We start from the raw sequence: 20,000 nt of genomic DNA, 5'->3' as shown, positions 1-20,000 counted from the left end.
GGTTATGATCAGTTACGATCGTATTTTTGTCTTATTGTCCAGTAAAAAAAAATCTCTCTTAAAACAGAGTGTCAAACAGATATTAAGTCTTGTTTTGAGAAAAATGCAACACATTTTGGCGGGTTTTTTGCTTAAAACAAGAAAAAACTATTTGTAATTGTTTATTTTGTATTTGCATTAAGAACCTTTGAATCAAGTCAATCAACAGTTTTTTCAGTTATAAGCATAAATGTTACAAAATTGTGTTTTTTTCTTTTCAAAACAAGACAAAATATATACAGCGATCCCTCATCAGTGCCAATTATCAACTGTTAACCCTTTAAGCTCTGAAGGTGTTTTTATATTTATTTTTTATTTTGCTACTCTCCACGATCCACACACAACTCACCACACGCCCCATTGAGAGAACCACTAATCACCACCACGAGGAGGTTACCCCATGTGACTCCACCCTCCCTAGCAACCGGGCCAATTTGGTTACCCCATGTGACTCTACCCTCCCTAGCAACCGGCTCAATTTGGTTACCCCATGTGACTCTACCCTCCCTAGCAACCGGGCCAATTTGGTTACCCCATGTGACTCTACCCTCCCTAGCAACCGGGCCAATTTGGTTACCCCATGTGACTCTACCCTCCCTAGCAACCGGGCCAATTTGGTTACCTCATGTGACTCTACCCTCCCTAGCAACCGGCCCAATTTGTTTACCCCATTTGACTCTACCCTCCCTAGCAACCGGCTCAATTTGGTTACCCCATGTGACTCTACCCTCCCTAGCAACCTGCCAATTTGGTTACCCCATGTGACTCTACCCTCCCTAGCAACCGGGCCAATTTGGTTACCCCATGTGACTCTACCCTCCCTAGCAACCGGGCCAATTTGGTTACCCCATGTGACTCTACCCTCCCTAGCAACCGGGCCAATTTGGTTACCCCATGTGACTCTACCCTCCCTAGCAACCGGGCCAATTTGGTTACCCCATGTGACTCTACCCTCCCTAGCAACCGGGCGAATTTGGTTACCCCATGTGACTCTACCCTCCCTAGCAACCGGCTCAATTTGGTTACCCCATGTGACTCTACCCTCCCTAGCAACCGGGCCAATTTGGTTACCCCATGTGACTCTACCCTCCCTAGCAACCGGGCCAATTTGGTTACCTCATGTGACTCTACCCTCCCTAGCAACCGGCCCAATTTGTTTACCCCATTTGACTCTACCCTCCCTAGCAACCGGCTCAATTTGGTTACCCCATGTGACTCTACCCTCCCTAGCAACCTGCCAATTTGGTTACCTCATGTGACTCTACCCTCCTAGCAACCGGGCCAATTTGGTTACCCCATGTGACTCTACCCTCCCTAGCAACCGGCTCAATTTGGTTACCCCATGTGACTCTACCCTCCCTAGCAACCGGGCCAATTTGGTTACCCCATGTGACTCTACCCTCCCTAGCAACCGGGCCAATTTGGTTACCCGATGTGACTCTACCCTCCCTAGCAACCGGGCCAAATTGGTTACCCCATGTGACTCTACCCTCCCTAGCAACCGCTCAATTTGGTTACCCCATGTGACTCTACCCTCCCTAGCAACCGGGCCAATTTGGTTACCTCATGTGACTCTACCCTCCCTAGCAACCGCCCAATTTGGTTACCCCATTTGACTCTACCCTCCCTAGCAACCGGCTCAATTTGGTTACTCCTTGTGACTCTACCCTCCCTAGCAACCGGCTCAATTTGGTTACCCCATGTGACTCTACCCTCCCTAGCAACCGGGCCAATTTGGTTACCCCATGTGACTCTACCCTCCCTAGCAACCGGGCCAATTTGGTTACCCCATGTGACTCTACCCTCCCTAGCAACCGGGCCAATTTGGTTACCTCATGTGACTCTACCCTCCCTAGCAACCGGCCCAATTTGGATACCCCATTTGACTCTACCCTCCCTAGCAACCGGCTCAATTTGGTTACCCCATGTGACTCTACCCTCCCTAGCAACCGGGCCAATTTGGTTACCCCATGTGACTCTACCCTCCCTAGCAACCAGCCAATTTGGTTACCCCATGTGACTCTACCCTCCCTAGCTCAATTTGGTTACCCCATGTGACTCTACCCTCCCTAGCAACCAGCCAATTTGGTTACCCCATGTGACTCTACCCTCCCTAGCAACCAGGCCAATTTGGTTACCCCATGTGACTCTACCCTCCCTAGCAACCGGGCCAATTTGGTTACCCCATATGACTCTACCCTCCCTAGCAACCGGGCCAATTTGGTTACCCCATGTGACTCTACCCTCCCTAGCAACCGGCTCAATTTGGTTACCCCATGTGACTCTACCCTCCCTAGCAACCGGGCCAATTTGGTTACCCCATGTGACTCTACCCTCCCTAGGAGCAAACACACTGGTCTGTTGAGCAGATGTTTCTCCTCGCATCATGACCACAGTACATCAGGAAGATAAGAACAAACGCAGGCCTCACACGACTGTGAACTGAGCCATTCCACCAAATGCCTGAAACTGAAGAGTTTTCATCCCAGCGCACGGGAATAAACGCTAGCCAAACAAACATCGCCCTGAGCTTCAAACGTTTCTATGATACCTGCACGCTCTGTTCTCGCAGCCCACAGACGTCACTACACCAAAACAGTCAAATGTGTGTTTGACATTCAGTGTAGACACGGTTTGGACTTCAAAGAGAGAGTCGTGGACACTATGAAGCACACAGTGTTTGTTGTGTGTTCTGGCTTGATCCTGAAGCGTCTGTGAAGTGTTATGAAGAGAGGCAGATAAACCTCAGAGACGGAGAATGAACGTTATCTGGGTGAGTTATCCGGAGATAAAAACTCTAGACGTTCAAATGAGTAAAAGCCAAAAAACAACCGGTCAAGTTTGGGGAGACTATCATATGGGCTTGTAACACAGTTAACGATGGGCAATGATAATTTAATAATTTAATTAAACTCAAACCAAAAGCACAAACATAAACACACATGACGGACATGCCGGTAATTCTCTCTCTCTCGAACCATCGTCACCGGCCGCCTTTATCCCTCGTGCGCCTCATCAGGCCGATTGGGGACCGGGCGTGCAATATTCCGACCCGGCCCCGCCCCCCTCCGCTCCACACTACTCCCGGCGTTATCTCAGGCCGGGGTGCCACCGGCATGACGTACATCCCCGCTATCCCTGGGGCAGGGTGTATCTTGCGTCCCGTGTGGTCATCCCCGCCTTCCTCGACCTGGGAGGAGACAGGAGGGGAAGACAACAACAACAAAAAAAGGCCAACACGGTGTGACAGAGAGAGAGAGAGAGAAGCTCACTCACCGGTTCTCTGATGTACCGTCGCGTGGTCCTCGAACACTCCGCCACACTCTCCGGCGGATGACAGCCGCTCCTCTCCGGGCGAACCGGAGTCAAACCTCCGATCCCCAGCGGACAGGACGCGCCTCCGCTTTTCTGGCGGCACCTGGGGACATTCCTCCGCCCCTGGCAGCGGCCCTACCGCTCCAGGCGATCGGTGAGTTACTTCCCTCCTCCCCTTGTGGACGGCGGTCTAACTTCGACCCCTCTGCGTTTCTGGGGGAAGGCAGGGTACTCCTCCGCCCCTGGCAGCGGCTCCATCACTCCAGGAGGTCGGGGTATCCAGTCCCCACTCGCCCCGCGGATGGCGGACGTTCACCGCATCCGGGCGGTCGGGCTACTCCGTCACCCGGCAGATGGTAGCGGCACTCCCCTGGGTGGACGGTAATGTCGAGGACTCTGCGACGGGCATCCCTCCTCCCTCCCGGGTTTCGGCACCAATGTAACACGGGTTAAGATGGGCAAGGAGGAGGCGAGAACCGGCTTGTCAACATAAATCCTAATCTTATTAAACTCAAACCAAAAGCACAAAGATAAACACACACATGACGGACATGCCCATAATTCTCTCTCTCCCGAACCATCGCCACCGGCCGCCTTTATCCCTCACGCACCTCAACAGGCCGATTGGGGACCCGGCCCCAGCCCCGCCCCCCTCCGCTCCACAGGGCTATGTGCAGAATAGCAAACTACTCGTACTATTTATGAAGTAGCTAGTACGTATACTGAGATGATATCTTTGCATCTTTGCATTGTGCTAACATTACACACTTTGAATATCAGACAATAAGGCAAAGATGCAAGACTTAACGTCTTTAATGAGGGAATGAGCTACAATCCAAATGACGTAATCCAATTAAAAATGATGGGAAAACTTAAAACTATTATTCAAAGTTGTTGATTATAAGTATAGAAACAGAATGAAATATTCCGATATATACAAATATATAAGTAGTTTGAGAGCTGACTTGATTAAGTGCGTTCACAGTGCATCATGGGAGTGGGTGGAGCTGCAGAGCTGATTGGTGGATCTTGCTCTCGTGGGATTATGGGTAGTGTAGTTTTTCACCTCAAATTGTGCTATTAAACCTTTTTTATTTGAATGAAGTTGAAATAACGTGGACTGATGTCTTCAACAGGTGCATATACCATCGATTAACAACCGCAGAGCTCACTGTAGGGCTGTCTGTAAAGATTTGTTAGATGTCATTAATAATCAATTCTTCTATGGAGAAAATGTATAGGATTTGTTTTACTTCCAGAACTCGACTGTTGTGCTCTATTCGATGTTCATATAGTAGCTCACATCTATTCTCTCTCTCTCTCTCTCTCTCTCTCTCTCTCTCTCTCTCTCTGTTATTTGGGTGGTTCCTTCTGAGGCCGTGTCTAAGCACCAGATGGCACCTTATAAGGCATCATATGTCTGAGAGTGGGTGAAGAGTGCCCACAGACATGCCCCATAAATAAATGATACTAACTCTAACCTTTCACAGAAAACAAGGGGGAAACGATTTGCCAGCGGGGTAAGCAAAATAAACTTGATTCAAGATTCTCTAAAAAATAAAGTCTTAGTTTCTTATGCAAAGTAATTGCATCGCATTTAAAGGGTGTTTCGATATTTTGACTGGAAAACAAGACAAAAATACTGATTAAGAAAATGATCATGTATCATATCGAAACTTCCTTTGAACAATGGCACACTTACACACTCAAACCAGCAACAACACACCCAAACACACAGCAGGAGTGTGCAATGGTTTACAGATGTACAGTAATGTGGAGTGATGTTATCTGTGCACTGGAACGCTCAACGTCTAGACACTCGCAGTGTTTTCATGCCAACAGCGTCAAGAGGTTACACGCACCCCTGTTAGCTTAAAGGTGTAAAGGGTCAATTTCGTGGAGCTAATGGTAAAAATCAATACATATTTATTTACTGTATATATACACACACATGAAGATGAAATACAGTGGCAAGAAAAAAAGTATGTGAACCCTTTAGAATCAGCTGTTTTCTGCATTAATTGCTCATAAAATGTGATCTCATCTTCATCAAAGTCACAAGTGTAGACAAACACAATGTGCTTAAGATAACAACACACAAACTTTTAATTGAACACATCTCATTAAACATTCACAGTGCTGTGGAAAAGTAAGTGAACCTTTGAATTTAATAACTTGTCAATCCTTCTTTGGCAACAATAACCTCAATCAAGCCTTCAAGGTAGATGTGGATTAGACCTGGACAACGTTCCGAAGAAATTTTGGATCATTCTTCCTTACATAACTGCTTCAGCTCAGATATATTCTTATATATGTCTCTCCTGAGGTCATTTCACAGCATCTCTATTGGGTTACGGTCTGGACTTTGATGTTTAGGGTCATTGTCCTGTTGCATCACCCAACTTCTACTGAGCTTCAGCTGGCACACTGCCACCCTGATATATCCTGTAGGGTATCTTGATATCCCTCGATGATGGCAAGCGGTCCAGGCCCCGAAAAAGATGAATATCTAACGGCCACTTCTAGAGAGAGTACCTATAGTACTAAATCATCTCCGTTTATAGACAGTTTGTCTCACTGTGGACAGATGAATATCTAACGGCCACTTCTAGTGAGAGTACCTATAGTACTAAATCATCTCCATTTATAGACAGTTTGTCTAACTGTGGACAGATGAATATCTAACGGCCACTTCTAGTGAGAGTACCTATAGTACTAAATCATCTCCATTTATAGACAGTTTGTCTAACTGTGGACAGATGAATATCTAACGGCCACTTCTAGAGAGAGTACCTATAGTACTAAATCATCTCCATTTATAGACAGTTTGTCTAACTGTGGACGGATGAATATCTAACGGCCACTTCTAGAGAGAGTACCTATAGTACTAAATCATCTCCATTTATAGACAGTTTGTCTAACTGTGAACAGATGAATATCTAACGGCCACTTCTAGTGAGAGTACCTATAGTACTAAATCATCTCCATTTATAGACAGTTTGTCTAACTGTGGACAGATGAATATCTAACGGACACTTCTAGTGAGAGTACCTATAGTACTAAATTATCTCCATTTATAGACAGTTTGTCTAACTGTGGACAGATGAATATCTAACGGCCAATTCTAGTGAGAGTACCTATAGTACTAAATCATCTCCATTTATAGACAGTTTGTCTAACTGTGGACAGATGAATATCTAACGGCCACTTCTAGTGAGAGTACCTATAGTACTAAATCATCTCCGTTTATAGACAGTTTGTCTAACTGTGGACAGATGAATATCTAACGGCCACTTCTAGAGAGAGTACCTATAGTACTAAATCACCTCCATTTATAGACAGTTTGTCTAACTGTGAACAGATGAATATCTAACGGCCACTTCTAGTGAGAGTACCTATAGTACTAAATCATCTCCATTTATAGACAGTTTGTCTAACTGTGGACAGATGAATATCTAACGGACACTTCTAGTGAGAGTACCTATAGTACTAAATTATCTCCATTTATAGACAGTTTGTCTAACTGTGGACAGATGAATATCTAACGGCCAATTCTAGTGAGAGTACCTATAGTACTAAATCATCTCCATTTATAGACAGTTTGTCTAACTGTGGACAGATGAATATCTAACGGCCACTTCTAGTGAGAGTACCTATAGTACTAAATCATCTCCATTTATAGACAGTTTGTCTAACTGTGAACAGATGAATATCTAACGGCCACTTCTAGTGAGAGTACCTATAGTACTAAATCATCTCCATTTATAGACAGTTTGTCTAACTGTGAACAGATGAATATCTAACGGCCACTTCTAGTGAGAGTACCTATAGTACTAAATCATCTCCATTTATAGACAGTTTGTCTAACTGTGGACAGATGAATATCTAACGGCCACTTCTAGTGAGAGTACCTATAGTACTAAATCATCTCCATTTATAGACAGTTTGTCTAACTGTGGACAGATGAATATCTAACGGCCACTTCTAGTGAGAGTACCTATAGTACTAAATCATCTCCATTTATAGACAATTTGTCTAACTGTGGACAGATGAATATCTAACGGCCACTTATAGTGAGAGTACCTATAGTACTAAATCATCTCCATTTATAGACAGTTTGTCTAACTGTGGACAGATGTATATAAGCTCGTCTAGATAACTTACAACTGTAACATAGACTGATGGCTTCAACAGAAGCACATAACACTGATAAACAACCTTGGAGCTCACAGTTATGGAGATTTTACTGCCGGAATCAGATTGTTGAGCTCTATTGATCTATTACACTGGTATTGGTAGTGGCTAATGAAATGTTGGTATTAAGCCAAAACTATTGTGCTGTAATATTTATTCATAGTATTATAAACTTCTATGCGACAAGTATCAGAACATCTGGAGCTCATTTCAAGATGGGTTTGTGGCTGACAACGGCTCATGTTCAGAAAGAGACATTTTCACATGAATGAGAACGGAAATGGGGATTTAAGTCTGAACAGACTCTGACTGAAGATGTTTAAATGAGTGTTTACCGGAGTAAAGAAAGAGGTTTAATTACAGGAATAAGATCACACACACACCTGCTCCACCCGGATCTCATATTCTCCATTCAGCTTCCTTCCTCTGAAGTACTTGGACCTGTTTGAGAAACAAAAAGCACAGAAAGACACCATTTAACACCAGCCTTTTACTTAAGTATTCAGTCTTATCTAAATTATCAGTATAAATTCACAACAGAATTCAACACAAACCCTTTTTACAAGCAGTAAATGTAAATTCATGTACAGTTATTTGATTATTTAAAACTAATAAGAACTACTGTTTTATTGATATACTCTATTTGATCATATAATAATAATAAAAAATACCCATCTCTATGTATATTTAATATACCATTTATACCATAAAACAAAGATTTGTAATGACAGAACAGCACACAAATCACTTGAAGTAGTTTATCAACAGCTGGGTTGCCATCCAATACTTTATGCACATTTTGGGATGGGTTAGGGGTTAGTTTGGGCTAGTTTAGGGTAAGGCAATGGTAAACCCTAAAGTTTGAAGCTCCTGTTTCACTCTCTGTTCAAGCTGATGATCCAAACAAGCTTTAGTATGTGCGTTTCACATGTTTATGGCACCATCTAGTGGTTATTTGTGGAAATAAAAGTGGTTTCAATGTTTATATCGATGTATTTAATATGAAAAGTGACTCTTATGTTGGGATAAAAGACAGCTTATTTTAATAAAGTAAAAGTGATTAATGATTATATTGTTACTGATATTTAAAAATGAGGATTTGCTGAATATAAGCAGCTTGTGCTTGATTAAAATTTTGTATATTATTTTATTGACAAAGTCTGTTAAAATCCAAGTATCAAATATGATTCAACAGTCGTTTGAGGAATATTTCTCCATCATCATTACATTTACATTCATGCACATCACAAAACAAATCACAGAGCTTTGAAAAATCTGACATATATATATTATAAGATATATATAATGTGTGAACTAATATTTCGGTGTATTTTAATATATGCTGCGTGCTCTGTCATGATAAAGATCTCATTATTTTACATCACAAGCTATTATGATGTCATCTGTCAAGTTCATGAGACACAGCGACAAAACATTTTTACAATTATCAATTTTTAAATGTCAATATAGTGTTTGGTGCATAAAATACATGCGATAAAATGTGTTTATTGAAAAATTGTGATGCATTTCAATCTATATTTATAGAGCAAGAGGAGGAAGTTGTTTACCCCTGTAGCATGTATGAGATAACATCAATAAATCAAGTGATTTTTAAAGTCTAAAGCTGTGTACACACTGCCAGCGACACCGCGCGCGACAGCGACTCCATCCCATTAATTTTCAATGAGAGCACAGCGACTTCCGGCGACACGAGCTGTCACGACCGTTGGCGACTAGATGTGGGCGTGTCCAGCAACGCGACAAAGTTGAGACAAGTTCAACTTTATTCAAATGAAGAGCTGACTAGCGAGGCGACAGCCAATAGGAGAGAAGACGGGAGAGCTCACGTGATCCTTCTCTCTCTCTCTCTCTCTCTCTCTCTCTCTCTCTCTCTCTCTCAGCTCCTGCAGTAACGGAAAGATGGATGAAAGGCTAATTCTTGCTGTAAGAAATTTCCCAGTGCTCTATGATATGTCTCTTCCCACGTACAAGGAAATTTGTTAAAAATATACTGCGTGGAAAGGTGTATCCGAGATCGCGGGGATTTTATGGACCCAGACAGACCGGCGTTTGTGTTTTCGCCGCAGCTAAACCGCCGCTATGGCAAACAGCACGCCTTGTTTCTCATTCATCTTTGATATAAAGCATTTTATGTACTGATTCCATTTATATTGAGTCTTTTACCTCCAAAATGTTTGTTTTTAGCGCCAAGAAAAGCGATTCGCTGTCAAGAGCAATGGAATGACATCCGTGAATGTCATTTATAAACGTTACTAGGCAACCAGTAGTGGGAACGCCCACTAGCGACTTCACCGCCAGCCACTGGCGACCTGCAGCGACAAAGTCACTGGCAGTGTGAACGCAGCTTAATGTATCAAATATTTGATACATACATAAAACATATGTTACATTTTTTTTTTAATGATTTCTTTTTATTATTTGTCTAATGCTACTAAAAACTGTTTAACGTAAAAACAAAATGTGTTAACGTATTGAGTCCGGAATATTCCTTTGCTAACCATAGCATAGTCACTAAACTACACTCTGTAGTGCTTCCAACCAGCATGTATTTAGCATGCTGTGGAGCCGGAGGGGCGAGGCGGAATATCGTGCGCCCGGTCCCCAATCGACCTGATGAGGCTTCGAGGATAAAAGCGGCGGTGGCGATGGTTCGAGAGAGAGAATTACGGGCATGTCCGTCATGTGTGTGTTTATGTTTGTGCTTTTGGTTTGAGTTTAATTAAATTATCATTTATGTTGACAAGCGGTTCTCGCCTCCTCCTTGCCCATCGTTAACTGTGTTACATTGGTGCGGAAACCGGGAGGGAGGAGGGATGCCTGTCGCAGAGTCCTCGACACTACCGTCCACCCAGGGGAGGGAGCCGCTGCGGAGGCGGAGGAGTGCCCTACCGTCCCCAGAGACGCGGAGGTGTCGAGGGAGACCGCCGTCCGCGAGGGGAGGAGGGAAGAAACTCTCCGACCGCCCGGAGCGGTAGAGCCGCTGCCAGGGGCGGAGGAGTGTCCCCATTTGCTGCCAGGGGCGTCCTGTCCACTGGGGGTCGAAGGTTTGACTCCGGTTCGCCCGGGGTTCTAGCGGCTGTCGTCCTCCTGAGTGTGGAAGAGTGTTCGAGGACCACGCGATGGGCATCCCTCCTCCCTCCCGGGTTTCGGCACCAATGTAACACAGTTAAAGATGGGCAAGGAGGAGGCGAGAACCGGCTTGTCAACATAAATGATAATTTAATTAAACTCAAACCAAAAGCACAAAGATAAACACACACGACGGACATGCCCGTAATTCTCTCTCCAAACATCGTCACCGTCGCTTTATCCTCACGCACTCATCAGGCCGATTGGACCGGCGACGATATTCGCCTCCGCCCGCCCCGCCTCTCAGGCCACACATGCTAACATACATTTTCACTCGTTAGTAAATAAAGAAATAAAAGAGATTAATTTGAGTTACACGGACACGTTTTGTTGGGTTTACCACCAAGTGTTTGTGTTGAGTTACATAGTCATTATAAGAAGCAGCCACTGTCCACGACTGAGTCATGCTCTTTTTTCAGTGCACACTTTCAATGATGATTTCATTGACCAGTAATGCAGAAGGAATATAAATAAAAACAGAAAATGAGAGCCAGTCATTGGGAGAGTGAAATAAAGAGACAGACAGTGAGTCTATGAGAGGAAGAGAGAACAGGCCAACAGAAGGAGAGATGTTCTGTGTGCCATCATTGTGTCCTCACACAGACACAGCTGGGAACGAGGCCGTGACTGTCAGGAGCCCAACACACGTCTCCCAGCGACCCCTTCAAACCAGCCAGGAATGCCCACAGAGCGAGAGAGAGACAGACATGCAGAGAGACAGACAGGTCGAGTGAAGCACCTCAAATGGGCCTCATCTTCAAATCGAGCAGCTAATAGGACCAATGAGGAAAGTTAACAATCGCTTTCGGATCTCGGCTGGTTAACGTCTTTATTATTGGCTGAACTTTGGCTAATAAAACCTTGACATCTAAGCAAGCGTTAAAGTCAACGTGAAATGCTGTTTGCAACCCATTTTAATTCCATGAAGTGATGCATTATTGAGTGAGATTTGGGATTTGATTGGATGCTTAAAAGTGGGCGTGTCATACCAGAATGGTGAGAGAGGTGAAAGAACGTCTGCACACACTTTTGAGAAGGCGTCCTGGTCAAAAATGACCGGCCCACTAAGATTGTAACACAACAAGTTTAACAAAGGGTAATAACCCCCCCCTCCCCCCTGTCACACTGCAAGTCTGGGATTTCATCTGGCGGGACCGTGACATTATCATCCCACGTCTGTCTTGTGTTTCCGCTCAGTCGTTGTTTCATGTCGGGAGCGTGGTGTCTGGATCCGGACTTCCTGTCTGGTTTTGTTTCGCTCTGTGTCGGGATCCGGGCACTTCGTGCTCCACGCCTTTCTGTTATTGACGCTGGTGCATCGTGCTTATGCCATCTTGGCAGCATGCACTTGCATCAATAGTGTGTCCGTCTTTGCGAACACGGGTCCGCCTCGCGTCGCGAGCGGTCTTCATGTTGCTCCACTCTTGCGTGCATTGCGTGGCGTTTGTCTCGTGATCGAACACTCGGGTTTTGTTTAGTGTGAGAATGCGCGGCATCGCTTTGTTTGACGTTGCTACACATTCTCTCCTCTTGTTTGGCGGTTGGCATGGGTTTGGCGATGTGCGCTCATGCCATTCGGTGTCTCGTTGTCTTGTGAGAGGCAGTGGCTTTGTTTTATTTCTGTACGCGTGGTCTCTGTCTTACGTCATACCGCACCACCTTGTTTGCCCATTATTCGTTTATTAGTCACACCTGCCCTGTGTAGTTAACCTGTTGATTTCTCTCCCTATATTAGCCTCCTCGTGTGTGCTGTCCAGTGCCAGTGCCTTGCTTCCAGTCCAGTGTTTGTTTTCCCTCTTGCGGGAGTTTGTGTTGGTTTTTGCAGTTGGGTCCTGAGCCGCCATCATTCCCTCTGATCGTGCCAAATATGACCGGAACACAACATAAGGGTTAAAGGTCAAGCTCACCCTCCGGAGCATCAGCACATTTAAATCTATCCTTATTTACTATTATTGCCGTGCCCTATATGACTTTATGTTAACATTAACTAACAGCCCGTGTGGCTTTGATGACGTCGGCTGAACTTGGCTAGTTTTGTCTGTTGGAGTGGTGGTGGTGTAGTGGACTAAAGCACATAACTGGTACTCAGAAGGTTGCTGGTTCGATCCCCACAGTCACCACCATTGTGTCCTTGAGTAAGACACTTAACTCCAGGTTGTTCCGGGGGGATTGTCCCTGTAATAAGTGCACTGTATAATACATTGGTACTCAGAAGGTTGCTGGTTCGATCCCCACAGTCACCTCCATTGTGTCCTTGAGTAAGACACTTAACTCCAGGTTGCTCCGGGGGGATTGTCCCTGTAATAAGTGCACTGTATAATACATTGGTACTCAGAAGGTTGCTGGTTCGATCCCCACAGTCACCACCATTGTGTCCTTGAGTAAGGCACTTAACTCCAGGTTGCTCCGGGGGGATTGTCCCTGTAATAAGTGCACTGTATAATACATTGGTACTCAGAAGGTTGCTGGTTCGATCCCCACAGTCACCACCATTGTGTCCTTGAGTAAGACACTTAACTCCAGGTTGCTCCGGGGGGGGATTGTCCCTGTAATAAGTGCACTGTAAGTCACTTTGGATAAAAGCGTCTGCCAAATGCATAAATGAGTGCAGTCGTGTATAACAGATAGATATCCCCATGGGACAGTTTTCAATTGTTTTGTCGAGTGCTTTTTTCCAGTTGGAATGTCATCAAAACATCCACAAACAGTAGCAATGACTTCCCCAGACGCACAGCCACATGTCTGACTCACTTTATCTCTCTATTACGGAATATTCCAGCTCATTCCACATGTTTCACATTAACTTACAATGCACAGGGAAGACGAGAAGTCTGTGTTTCCCATTAACTATTAAACTCCTCCAGTCTGTACTGATGACCTGATATGACTGAATAAAATATTAATTTTAAATGTGTAGATCTGCTGTTAATATGTGTATATTAGGTGTATTTTGGGATGTACTTCATGAGGCACAAACCCTAGTGAAATGTTCACTGTTGACATCTAGCGCCACCTGCTGGTACACACTGAGACTGAGTCAGGGGGTTTCACTGAAAAGTCCACCATCATGTTATTGCTCCTCAAACATGTTCATGTTATCAAGATCCAGATTAAAATGCCCCTATCTAGTGTCCTCTTGAATTATATGCACATAACAAGCATGTGAAGAGTAATTAATTAAATGTAGCGAAGCTACTTCCTTAACTGCATCGTTAAGTTGTGTGAAATTAGTTCAATGCAATTCAAATCAATGATTGACTTACATTTAGCACAGGGAACTCTATACTCTCATGTAAATGAACTATTTCACATAAATGATTCACCGATTCATTTGAGACCTGTGCAGCCTTAAAAGGGACATTGCCTACATTTTTGACGTTAAATACAGTATTTATGGCTGTATGGCTACAGTTTATTGCTTAGGATCATTTTCTATTATTTAACTATTAATACCACTTGACATTTTAAAAACACATCCACGCATGAAAGACAGAACTTGAAACGACACTTAAAGCTCAAGCAAGCTTAACTAAAACTGCAGTATGACTGTTTGTGAAAGGAACGTCTCCCGGAAATCCTAATTTGTCATATGAATCTATCAAGGAGGTCTATAATACCTGGAAAAATCTATCTAATAATATTTGCGATCTAAATGTTATACTGTGTTCCATTCAAGATATTCCTTCTTGATATCTCCCACCATAAATGCATCCCATTCTCTGATATTCTGAACTGTAGCGCTCCCGTTAGCTTAGCAGGGGTTTGACTCTCATTAGACATGTCTCCTAGCAACCCAACTGATAAACAATACTGCAATGCTCCCGTTAGCTTAGCAGGGGTTTGACTCTCATTGAGATGTCTCCTAGCAACCCAACTGATAAACAATACTGCAGCGCTCCCGTTAGCTTAGCAGGGGTTTGACTCTCATTGAGATGTCTCCTAGCAACCCAACTGATAAACAATACTGCAGCGCTCCCGTTAGCTTAGCAGGGGTTTGAATCTCATTAAAGATGTCTCCTAGCAACCCAACTGATAAATAATACTGTTAGCTTAGCAGGGGTTTGACTCTCATTAGAGATGTCTCCTAGCAACCCAACTGATAAACAATACTGTTAGCTTAGCAGGGGTTTGACTCTCATTAGAGACGTCTCCAAGCAACCCAACTGATAAACAATACTACAGCGCTCCCGTTAGCTTAGCAGGGTTTGACTCTCATTAGAGATGTCTCCTAGCAACCCAACTGATAAACAATACTGTTAGCTTAGCAGGGGTTTGACTCTCATTAGAGATGTCTCCTAGCAACCCAACTGATAAACAATACTGTTAGCTTAGCAGGGGTTTGACTCTCATTAGACATGTCTCCTAGCAACCCAACTGATAAACAATACTGCAACGCCCCGTTAGCTTAGCAGGGGTTTGACTCTCATTGAGATGTCTCCTAGCAACCCAACTGATAAACAATACTGCAGCGCTCCCGTTAGCTTAGCAGGGGTTTGAATCTCATTAAAGATGTCTCCTAGCAACCCAACTGATAAACAATACTGCAGCGCTCCGTTAGCTTAGCAGGGGTTTGACTCTCATTAGAGATGTCTCCTAGCAACCCAACTGATAAACAATACTGCAGCACTCCGTTAGCTTAGCAGGGGTTTGACTCTCATTGAGATGTCTCCTAGCAACCCAACTGATAAACAATACTGTTAGCTTAGCAGGGGTTTGACTCTCATTAGAGACGTCTCCTAGCAACCCAACTGATAAACAATACTACAGCGCTCCCGTTAGCTTAGCAGGGGTTTGACTCTCATTAGAGATGTCTCCTAGCAACCCAACTGATAAACAATACTGCAGCGCTCCCGTTAGCTTAGCAGGGGTTTGAATCTCATTAAAGATGTCTCCTAGCAACCCAACTGATAAACAATACTGCAGCGCTCCCGTTAGCTTAGCAGGGGTTTGACTCTCATTAGAGATGTCTCCTAGCAACCCAACTGATAAACAATACTGCAGCACTCCCGTTAGCTTAGCAGGGGTTTGACTCTCATTAGAGATGTCTCCTAGCAACCCAACTGATAAACAATACTGCAGCACTCCCGTTAGCTTAGCAGGGGTTTGACTCTCATTGAGATGTCTCCTAGCAACCCAACTGATAAACAATACTGTTAGCTTAGCAGGGGTTTGACTCTCATTAGAGACGTCTCCTAGCAACCCAACTGATAAACAATACTACAGCGCTCCCGTTAGCTTAGCAGGGGTTTGACTCTCATTAGAGATGTCTCCTAGCAACCCAACTGATAAACAATACTGTTAGCTTAGCAGGGGTTTGACTCTCATTAGAGATGTCTCCTAGCAACCCAACTGATAAACAATACTGTTAGCTTAGCAGGGGTTTGACTCTCATTAGAGATGTCTCCTAGCAACCCAACTGATAAACAATACTGCAGCGCTCCCGTTAGCTTAGCAGGGGTTTGACTCTCATTAGAGATGTCTCCTAGCAACCCAACCGATAAACAATACTGCAATGCTCCCGTTAGCTTAGCAGGGGTTTGACTCTCATTAGAGATGTCTCCTAGCAACCCAACTGATAAACAATACTGCAACGCTCCCGTTAGCTTAGCAGGGGTTTGTCTCTCATTAGAGATGTCTCCTAGCAACCCAACCGATAAACAATACTGCAATGCTCCCGTTAGCTTAGCAGGGGTTTGACTCTCATTAGAGATGTCTCCTAGCAACCCAACCGATAAACAATACTGCAATGCTCCCGTTAGCTTAGCAGGGGTTTGACTCTCATTAGAGATGTCTCCTAGCAACCCAACTGATAAACAATACTGCAGCGCTCCGTTAGCTTAGCAGGGGTTTGTCTCTCATTAGAGATGTCTCCTAGCAACCCAACTGATAAACAATACTGCAGGCTCCCGTTAGCTTAGCAGGGGTTTGACTCTCATTAGAGATGTCTCCTAGCAACCCAACTGATAAACAATACTGCAGCGCTCCCGTTAGCTTAGCAGGGGTTTGACTCTCATTAGAGATGTCTCCTAGCAACCCAACTGATAAACAATACTGCAGCGCTCCCGTTAGCTTAGCAGGGGTTTGACTCTCATTAGAGATGTCTCCTAGCAACCCAACTGATAAACAATACTGCAACGCTCCCGTTAGCTAAGCAGGGGTTTGACTCTCATTAGAGATGTCTCCTAGCAACCCAACTGATAAACAATACTACAGCGCTCCCGTTAGCTTAGCAGGGGTTTGACTCTCATTAGAGATGTCTCCTAGCAACCCAACTGATAAACAATACCGTAGCGCTCCGTTAGCTTAGCAGGGTTTGACTCTCATTAGAGATGTCTCCTAGCAACCCAACTGATAAATATTGCTAGTGCTAGCATTTGTGCTTCAGGTGTACGATTATCAAAAGAGATTATAATGTTTTCTATACTGTTTCTGCAGGTGTTTGTTAAACGAGCTTTAATATCATGTAATGTGGAAACAAACTCATTTATCGATATTACTTAATAAAGTGAATGTTTAGTAGTTTAGTAGAATCAGGTCAAATTAATTAACGTAATATGCCGAATGTCCTGTAACAAGGAATCGTCCTGTAAATAAGGGAAAAAATTGCAAATCCATATGCAATGCCTTTTGTCCCGATGTTTTAGCGACACACACCCAAACTGCTGAGAATGTTTCAAAAATGGAGAGAAATTGACCTGAAACACACACCTTTCGCGCGAGATATCGGCTGATTTAACATGGACGATCAGTGATAGTCAGCGAGTGCGAGCATTCGAGTGCATGTTAACGGTTTCCCACCATTTGGGGATCTGAAAACACCAGTAGAAGCACCTATTCATCACATACCATTACATTTAACTGCATACATCAGAGCACGTTCCGGAAGAGAGAGAGGTGAGAAAAACTGCATTAATTCAAAATAAATGTATTTTCTCTCGCTTTCTCTCGTTCTGGTCATTGCATTAAAGCGTTTTTCATTGTAAGTTTAGAAGGGGACGTTCACAATGAACGCGTCTGAGCCGTTTTTCAATGTAATATGGGTCATTCCTACCATGTCATTTAAGTCCCTGTTACAAGTGTGTGTGGTATTTATGTTGCTTAATTGTAAATGATAAAAGTAATCCATACTACTCCAGTGGTTTAATCCATGTCTTCTGAAGTGATATGATAGATGTGGGTGAGAAACAGATCAATATTTGTGCCTTTTATTACTATAAATCTCCACTTTCACTTTCTTTTTATTTTGGCGGCACGCATTCTATGTGCATATCACCACCTACTGGGGAGAGAGGAGACTTAATAGTAAAAAAGGACTTAAATATTGATCTGTAAATCATTTTATCCATAAAACTTTGTAAAACAAACAGGGAAATTTGTTAGCGGTCGTTTGAGTCAGCTCTTACCAGTCTGTATGAGGATCGTCAATGACCAGCAGGACTTTGGGTTTGTGTACGGCGGGTTTAGCCGGAGCGGCTGATGCAGCAGCCGCCGCAGACGCTTTAGCATGAACTGCGCTGGCGAGCTGAGCCGTTTTCACCACGCTGGAGAACGAGCTGAGGAACCCTCCTGCAGACGCCGCGGTCGGGGGCGGGGCCTGCTGGTTCTGCTGGGGCGGTTGAGCTGGTTGGTTCTGTTGGGCGGGCGACTGCCGGCGCTCTGTGGCTGGTGAGGCCGGCGAGCTGGTGGAACTGGACGATCTCTGCATGTCCATCATGTAGCCATTGGGCAGATTGGCTACAAAGCTACTGTCTGACAGACGCCTGCGCAGGTAATTCATGATGAAGCTGGAGATGAATCTGACTGAGAGAGAACAGATCATATATTATACACAGTTACAGTATTCCAGACAATTCCGAAAGTGTTGGTTATCGATTGGAATCGATATTTACTGAATGTTGTAAAAGGGGGTCAAACAGACAATGTTCGACTATGCTTCTGACTGCGAGTGAGATGTATATCCTCATACAAGACGAAACATTCACTTATTCATCTTGTGTGACCCGGCGTCCACATGTGTGGACATTGTTTTTTGGCTTCGCTATATGCAAAGTATAGCTGAATTTAAACTGACTGAATACTGTTCACAAGACTCTAGACTGTCATTTAAGGGTTAAACTTCTGGTGCACCGAGTCACAACAACACATCGTTGATTTCTGTGATGCGCTTCTACGGGTGCAGTCACAACAAAAGTGGCTCTGGTAAGAAATCTCTTGAAGTTGTTTCATTGAAACCTGTTTGGCTGTAAAGAGGAGAGTCTCTAGTTTCATTTGATATGCCGCTTTAAAAAATGCATTAATTTTTCAGGCGTCAGCGCGCTGATAAACATGATGTCCACATATGTGCACACTGGGACATTATTCCCGCAAAAGTCGATTATTATTTTTTTTTTATAACTTTCAATATTAACACATCTGTGGGTCATTTCGCTTCATTTTAATATACATTTTGTCATAATTTAGTTCGTTATTCCTGTGCAATACAGTTCTATTCATTAGCATTATTAAATGCATATATAATTACTGTACATTATCTCATTGAGAATAAATGTGTTCATGCAACCGCAGTCCACATATGTGCACATTTAATATTTGAAATGTATATTTTTATTAATACTTTTTCTGAAGATGAACATAAATGATGATAAAAGCCATGAATCGATATTTACTGAATGTTGTAAAAGGGGGTCAAAAAGACAATGTTCGACTATGCTTCTGACTGCGAGTGAGATGTATATCCTCATACAAGACGAAACATTCACTTATTCAGCTTGTGTGACCCCGCGTCCACATGTGTGGACATTGTTTTTTGGCTTCGCTATACGCAACGTATAGCTGAATTTAAACTGACTGAATACTGTTCACAAGACTCTAGACTGTCATTTAAGGGTTAAACTTATGGTGCACCAAGTCACAACAACACATCGTTGATTTCTGTGATGCGCTTCTACGGGTGCAGACACAACAAAAGTGGCTCTGGTAAGAAATCTCTTGAAGTTGTTTCATTGAAACCTGTTTGGCTGTAAAGAGGAGAGTCTCTAGTTTCATTTGATATGCCGCTTTAAAAATTCATACATTTTCCATGTGTCAGCGCACTTATAAACATGATGTCCACATATGTGGACACTGGGACATAATTCCCACAAAAGTAGATTTTTACACATTTTACACATTTTCAACATTAACACATCTGTGGGTCATTTCGCTTCATTTTAATATACATTTTGTCATAATTTATTTAGTTATACAGTTCTATTCATTAGCATTATTAAATGCATTCATATATAATTACTGTACATTATCAC

The 20,000-nt window shown here is 43.6% G+C and overlaps 1 protein-coding gene across 1 annotated transcript in view; it reads right to left on the bottom strand.

The window, feature by feature from the left end:
• LOC127637263 (synapsin-3-like) overlaps positions 1–20,000 on the bottom strand; it is a 124,920-nt gene that overhangs the window by 99,138 nt on the left and 5,782 nt on the right. The window contains exons 2-3 of the mRNA XM_052118225.1: positions 18,102–18,498; positions 7,932–7,989 (exon numbers count right to left, since the gene is read on the bottom strand). Coding sequence (XP_051974185.1) covers positions 7,932–7,989; positions 18,102–18,475 — 432 coding nt within the window. The 5' untranslated portion in view covers positions 18,476–18,498. The remainder of the gene's footprint in view (positions 1–7,931; positions 7,990–18,101; positions 18,499–20,000) is intronic.

Source organism: Xyrauchen texanus, chromosome 45 (genome assembly GCF_025860055.1).
Source record: "Xyrauchen texanus isolate HMW12.3.18 chromosome 45, RBS_HiC_50CHRs, whole genome shotgun sequence".
In the NCBI taxonomy this organism is placed as follows: Eukaryota; Metazoa; Chordata; class Actinopteri; order Cypriniformes; family Catostomidae; genus Xyrauchen; species Xyrauchen texanus.
The sequence above is the reverse complement of the archived record's forward strand: the minus strand, read 5'-3'. Positions and strand labels throughout refer to the sequence as shown.